The 7,821-nt window shown below is 32.5% G+C and overlaps 1 protein-coding gene across 1 annotated transcript; it reads right to left on the minus strand.

The window, feature by feature from the left end:
• Positions 1 to 2,121: 2,121 nt before the first annotated feature.
• On the minus strand, positions 2,122 to 3,926 carry LOC137822429 (cytochrome P450 94C1). The gene has a single exon (XM_068627317.1). The coding sequence runs from the start codon at positions 3,699 to 3,701 to the stop codon at positions 2,202 to 2,204; it is 1,500 nt and encodes a 499-aa protein (XP_068483418.1). The 5' UTR covers positions 3,702 to 3,926; the 3' UTR covers positions 2,122 to 2,201.
• Between the last annotated feature and the right edge of the window lie 3,895 nt (positions 3,927 to 7,821).

Raw genomic sequence — 7,821 nt, forward strand, 5'->3', positions numbered from 1 at the left:
AGTTAGATTAATGAACCCATCCACATTTTTTGGTAGCGGACTACAAACTCATCGTCCCATATTTTCATTCTTAAATGAAAGAATGGTTAAAAACATAATCATGAACTAAATTATTAAATACTAAATATATTTGATGAGAAAGTAATATATAAGTCTCAAACATTAAAAAATAATACTTTTAACATAAGATTTTAAATCACATTACATAAAAACTTATAAAATCATTTAAGTCGCTCGAGTCTACTTAATAATTTTAAGTATTTATTCTCTTTTACTTTATATTAAAAAATTTAAACTAATTTTAATGTATTTCTTCAGATACTTCATCAATATTGTTTTATTATGCACGTACAAAAAATATACCATGAACAAAGACAAAGTTATAAATTCGTCACCTCATACTACTATTTTCACGTTTTTCTTCTCATCTCTTCTTTTCGTAGGTCAATCCAAACTTAATATGCATCATTTCTCCGCTTGCAATTACACTTCAACAATAAATAAAGTGATATAAAAGACATCTTATAAAGTTACAAAATCCTAATTATCTTTTTTTCTTCTTAATTCTTGTTTTTCAACAAAAACAATGGTGTTTTTTATATATGTTTTTTAATTTTGAAACAATATAATACTCTTAGTTAATAGTGAAGAAAAATAATTATAATACCAAGGTAAAAACACCAAGGTAACCACACATAAAAAGATATAATAATAATTAAAATTGTATTAAAAAAGTTAGATTTTTGTTAATTTTTTTTTATGAAAAAGACTATATTATAAAACAATGAAGTATATTTTTTAATACATGTATCAACATAGTATCACTTTCATTGAATAGAGAAAATTTTTCACATAAAGATAGCAATAAATAAATGTCATCTGCTTAAACAAAGTTACTAAAACAAACAATCTATCTGTCTCACTAAAATAAAAAACATTAATATTTGATACATAATTATCAGTTAATCTATCATATGTAATTAATTATTATTACTAATGCTTTTAACATAAGATTTTAAATAATATTATATAAGAATTTATAAAAGGATATAACGGCTGGAGGCTACTGAATAATTTTAATGTATTTCTTCTCTTGATATTTAAAAAAAACATATTTTAAATTAATTATCTTTTAATAAATCAATAAGTAATTAAATATTCTTTTAAGAATTATTGTATTAAGGTTTTGTTTGGATTAAAGTGAGTGTGGAAATATAAGAAAATGAGAAAAAAAATGAAAAGTAAGTAAAATATTATTAAATAAAACTTAGTTATAAAAAATAAAAAAATTAATTATTTAGTTAAATTAAATAATTTTTTATAGATTAAAAAATTATTAGTATTTAATGTAATTTATATTATTAATAAAAATATATATAATAATTTTTAAATTTTTATAAGTTTTTAATTATTAATTATTTAAAATTTAAAGATGGTAGTTAAAATATTTTTTAATAAAAAATTTTGATTTTTGATTTATGCTTTCAATTTTAAAATAATATAATTCTCTTAATTAGATAAGAATTTTTTTAAATTATAATAACAAGATAAAAAAAGTAACCACACATAAAGAGATATATTGTATTAAAAAAATTAGATAACTGTTTAAAATTTGGATAAAAAACTATTATAAAGCAATGAAAACATATAGTCACTTCCATTGAATAGAGGAAATATTTCTCATAAACTAAAAAATAACAATAAATAAATGTCATCTGCTGAAACAAAGTTATTAAAACAAATAATCTATCTTTCTACAGTATAAATAAAAACATTAGTATAATTTATTTAATAACTATTAGGAAGAAAAAATTAATACTTTTTTTCACAACATGTTTGCATGTTTCGATATTTTTATAGAAATTTAAAAAATCAAAACCTGTTCAAAAAAAATAAAGTGTTAGTTCCTTTTTATTAAATACCGTTTCCTGACTTAACTCTTTTCTCTGCAACTCATCACCAAGCCCGAGAAAAACTTACAGATAAGAAACTTTTCTGTCATCGGCTATCGGTTACTTATCAATGCAAGTTCCAAGACACCACCGTTTTAATAATTACCTCACCGCCAAAAATATATTAAACAAATCAAAATAATAAATACAGAGAATAAAATAAACTCAATTTTGGAATTTGAAAAAAAAAAAGTTCAATTCAACTGCAACTTTATTTACATGACATCACTTTTTTCATTTTTCAAACTTCTATTTCACTCTTTCAAAAACCCGAACCGGTAACCCGCCTCTTAAAGTGGCAGTTAGACCGGGTGCGAACCGGAGCTCCTGATCCGGTTCAACGACCCGAATGTCAAACCGCCGAATCAATGCAACAACAACAGACTTCATCTCCGTCAAAGCCAAATCCTTCCCCAAACACACCCTTACACCAGCCTGAAACACCGGATACTTGAAAGGACACGGTGGTACGAACACTCCGTCGCGCAACCACCTTTCGGGCCTGAATTGGAGGCAATCGGGCCCCCAAATGTTTTCCATCCGGCCCATGGCGTAAGGGTGGTAGGTGACCCGACTCCCCTTCCGTACAAAAGTGCCATCTGGCAACACGTCATCCTCCTTGGCGAACTTCGAATCGAACTGAATGGGCGGAAACAGCCTCATGCTCTCGTGAACAGCACCGTTCAGGTAATGCATTTCGCGAATCTGTTCAAACGTCGGCGGTTCCGGGCCCGGGCCCACCTCCTCGCGGATCCGCGCCTCCACTTCGGGGCTTTTCGACAGCAGTGAAAAAAAGCCCGTCAACGCCGAGGCGATCGTGTCGCGGCCCGCCAAAAGAAAGCTCACCACGATATCTCTCAAGTAAGCGTCGTCGTCAACGGATCCCATGAACCGCGAGAGAAGGTCGTTACGCGAGTTGAACCCCATTTCCCTCCTCTGCTTTATCATCCCGTCTGCGACGTCGTTCACGACCTTGATCGCCTCTTTCAGTCTCTTCTCCGAACCGATACCGAGAAGCCGCTTCGCTTGCCAAACACACGGCGACGAGGTCATGGCGCGTTCCGCGGAGAGTTTGGAGGCCAGGTCAAACGCGTCGGCGAGGTCCGAAACGGGAAGACTCGGAAGAAGACAACCCGGGTCAAGACCGAACGATATTTTGCATATGTTGTCGAAGGAGAATCTTCTCAGTATGTCCTGCAAATCCAAGACCTTTTCCTTATTCATTTCGCCACGCGCGGTTGAGACCGCAATAGGGAGCAAGCGCGAGTGGATCTCCTCGTTGACCAACTCCATCGCGTAGGAGCGAATCGCGACGCTTCCGAGTTCAAGACTGGCCATTTTGCGTTGAAAGCGCCAGGAATCGCCGTCGACGTTGAAAATTCCCTTGCCGAGAAGGTCGCCGAGGATGGCGGAGAAGGGTTTCCCTTTGGGGTAGTTGTGGAAATTGGTCTTGAGAATGTACTCGACGTTGTCAGGGTTGGAGGTAATGGTGTTCCCCAAGACATGCATATGGATGGTGCCGGATGGGGACTTTCGGAGAAGGTGCGTGTACCAGTCGCAGAGGTTGGTAAACTTTCTGGCCCAGCTGAGGGTCAAGTAACTCTTGCAGAGGAGGCAGTTACACCAGGGCTTCATCCTGGTGATGAAAAGCAGGAAGGAGAAGAAAGAGAAGAAAAGGGTGAAGGAGAAGAAGACGAAGGCGCAGGTAGCAGACATTGATGGAAGAGAAAGAGAACCTTGGAAACTCATCTCTCTCCGAATGAAGTTTTTTTAATGTGATGTGTATGCAATTAATAGAAGCGTGAAGAGGGAGGTGGGAGGCTCTGATATATATACATATACAATGGGTTCGGTCCACTGTAGTACTACTGCTTATAGTAGCAATACAATGGGCAGGTATAATAATCCAAAATTGGTGTGTGGTTTTTTGTTTTGGGTTATTATTATTTAATTGGAAAAATAATATTGATAATAATAAATGGAGAAAAGAAATAGAGTGGTGGAAGGAGAGAGTTGACAAAAGAACACGTAGAAGCCGTAAGCGTCAACTGGCATGAGTAACGCGTGCGTAAAATAACGCGACAGGACAGGAGGAGTTGCTGGAACATACGTCGTTGTTGTTGGCTCTTTATTTCTCCCACGTGAGTAAATTGTGTTTGGGTTGTGTGGGCCAAAGCTTTTCTAGATTTCGGCTTTGTCTTTGGACTCTCAACACTCGTAACCAGCCGTCACTAGAATAACTGGTGCCAGTTGCGTTAACTACTAGTACAAGAGGTTTCGTTTTTTCAACTAACCTTAGATTTTGTTTTTTTATTATTATTTATCTCATGTCGGCATTTTGTTTTGGGCCAGGTAAGTAGTGTGTGTTTCCGGCTGTGACTGCTGAGCTCATAGTACAACCACACCATTCCAATCCAAGTATCACTTTCGTTTGTGAACACTTCATTCTCCTCCTCAATGTTTTCCCACGTTTTCCTTTGTTTTACTTCATTTTAACCAAAAAAAAACCACTACTGTTTCATGGCCTAGTCGGCAAGGGTTATTTCTCAAAAATTTACGACACTTATGGAGCGACAGTATCCCAGTGCCCCCAATAGAGGAATGAGATGGATTTTAGCATAATTCTTGTATTGTACTATCATACTTCACAATATAATTTACTGTTTTTTAGATTTTATTACTCTTCAATGTTTCCTAGTAAATTTATGTATCTAAATTTAATATTTTCTAACTATTTTAAAAGTATAAATTCATGTGTGATTGAATGGTATGTTGACAAGTGAAATGACCAATAAATAATAATAATGTGGAATGTAATTGAGACATGATATGTTCAAGAAATGAAATATTGTGTTTTTTTTTTAATAATTTAGTTTTTTTTTTTTTTATCTTCACTATGTTTTAACTTTTCTTTTGTAGTTTTCCATGGTGAATTTTGTATTGAAATTTTAAAATATTAACAAAGAAAATAAAATATAATCATTTGTATAAACAAATGATATATGTACCGACCAGGTAGGCGGGAGTGATGACGTGGCAGCAAGTGATAATATAGGCGCGTTGAGCGGAACACCTGACTGACAGAAGGGAAGTACATCGGGAAGTCTGAAGTCTGTGTAGTCGTCAATCGTTAAGTTGGCGTTCTCCGATCTCTAGCATATCTAACCGCGCGGTCACCAAGCTTGTATCATAGTCGCCATATGTGGGTTTAGGCGACCAAGTGGTTAGAGATCGCCGAAAAAAGGACATTGCCAAAGGATCAGGAAGGCTTGCTTAGGGCCTTCAGAGGGTACGAGTACGAAGGACGAAGTTATCAGATGATCATTCCCCAGCCAGAGGTTGGGGCAAGGGAACAGCTTACCAGAACATACACGATAAGCAAGTAAAGCATATCATGATAGCGGCAGGCGAGACCACAGAGAAGGTGTGCATGGTGACACCCCGTGCTCGCCACTAGAAGAGATCGCGCTCCAAGGCAGCTATGCACCGAGTTACTCCTTGCATGGGTAACTTAGTCGAACAGCCTGAAGAGTAGAGGACGCTCCAGATGGTGACACGTGTACAGCTGGATGCGAGCCACGTGTCCGGAGGTGTAACCGTCAGGAGAGAGAAAATGCTCAGGTATATAAGGGACTCTTAACAGATTCTAAGGTACGCGCGTTTAGAACACTTCTTTACGCTTTGAGAACACTTGAGTACGCGGAGAGAGATTTTGCACGGTTCCTTGAGTTTTAGCTTTTCTCTCTTAGAGTTTTTGGTGATTCCGTCACTGACTTGAGCGTCGGAGCCCGATCGGCCGCAGCGGCGCCACTCTGTCTTTTTCAGGTTCTTGAGGAGAATCGAGGTGTGAAGGACGGAAGCTAGCGTGGTGCAAAGCCGATCCAGAGGGAGATACCTTTGACGTAGCAGGACTCTTGCGCTCTGATCAACCGGCAGGATCAAAATATATATATATATATATATATATATATATATATATATATATAATTCGTTAATTTTTTATTCCTATATACAAATCAACATCTAACCCGTAGATTTATTGTTTTTCAGGTGTTATATGTGCCTCAAATTCTTCGCATTAGTCATTTTCGTTCAACTCATTTTGTTAAATCATGACATTTAAATAAATCTTTTGATAATGTATATTTTGAAAATTGTTAATGATTACAAATTTCTGATATCTATATTTAATTAAATTCATGCAACTATTTAAAACAATTAAATCTAATATTTATCAAAATATAAAGAAAACACTAGTTATAAATTCATCTTATTTGTGAAATTTTAAATGTTATGTGATTAATGTTGATATTTTTTAAGTATTTTAAGAGTATAGATTTATGTATGATTATAATGTTGAATGTGATCGAGAGAGATGGTATCTTCAATAAAAGTATAATACTGTTTTTTAAATTTTATTATTGTTCAGTGTTTCCTAATAAATTTATGTATCTAAAATTAATGAATAATTTATTATTTTCTAATAGTTTTAATCGACAATGTAATGTCTATTTATTAAGGCGACTTGCTGACATTTTCTTCGGAGGATAAGTAAACTAGACTTTGAAAGTTTCAAGGTAACATTTAATACTATTAATGCTTAACTCGTAAATTTATATATACATTTAATTTGATTCATTTTGTATGGATAACACGTGGTAACCATTTTCAAAATATTTGAATTCATCTCCTGCGTGTGAAGTTATTAAAGAAATGAATTAATTTTGTTGAGATAAGAAGTAATAATTATTAATTTCCTTCAAGCCATTCTCATCTCTACATCCTTTTCAATCTCCTTTATTTCAAGCTGTATTAAATTCATTTATGTGTCAGTTCCGTTAAAGTTTATCTAGATTAGTCAATGTCCGTTGCATGCAATTATTATATTAAAATAAAATAATTAAATGAAAATTAATTATAAAATTAAAAATAATTAATTACTTTGATTAATATTTTATAAAATAAAAAATTATTGATATTTAAAGTACTTTTTAACTTGATAATTATTTAAATATCAATTTAAAAATTATTTATTAATAATAGAAATTATTTTATATACTAATAATTTTTTTAATCTCTAAAATAATATCTTATTTAATCAATATAATAATTAATTATTTTTTATCTATAAAATTAATTTTTGATTAATGATTTTGTAGTTGGTAGTTAAAACATTGATAACTAATTAAGTATTAATTTAAAAATTATTTATTAATAATATAAACTACTTTATATACTAATAATTTTTTTAGTTTCTAAAATAATAACTAATCTAGTCAATATATTAATTAATTATTTTATTATAAAAATAGTTTATATTTAATGAATTTCTTGTATTGTTATGGATGACAATGCAGACGAGTTCATCTTGTATTTGGTTTGTAAAATATAGGTTGGATTGATCCAACTACATAAGAAATGTGGGTTAATTTTATTGGTCCGCTCTGCATATGGATTGACCTGCGTTCCAACCCACATAAGAAAAACTTTTTGAAAAATTTTTTAGATACAAATGTATTTTAATAAAATTTCATTAATCATAAACAAAATAAAATAATTGGTATAGAAACTAAATTAGAGATCATTTTAGAGACTAACAAATTTTTTATTTCTAAATTATTTTTTATTATTGTTAAATGATTTCTAAATTGGTATCTAATTAGCAACCAAGGTTTTTGCTACCAAATTTATAAACTAAATAATTGGTAGTTAAAACCTTGGTAGCTAATGGGATACCAATTTAAAAACCATTTGACAATAATAGAAACTAATTTAGAAACCGATTTTTATTTTATTTTCTAAAATGGTCTCTAATTTAGTTACTATAGCAACTAATTATTTTTTGTCTCTAAAATTGGTTTCTATTTCA

This window comes from Phaseolus vulgaris, chromosome 11, assembly GCF_000499845.2.
Source record: "Phaseolus vulgaris cultivar G19833 chromosome 11, P. vulgaris v2.0, whole genome shotgun sequence".
Taxonomy (NCBI): Eukaryota; Viridiplantae; Streptophyta; class Magnoliopsida; order Fabales; family Fabaceae; genus Phaseolus; species Phaseolus vulgaris.

What these genes read in the sequence shown, in the direction of transcription:
- LOC137822429 (XM_068627317.1), bottom strand. Translation starts at nt 3,701, where the DNA reads ATGAGTTTCCAAGGTTCTCTTTCTCTTCCATCAATGTCTGCTACCTGC.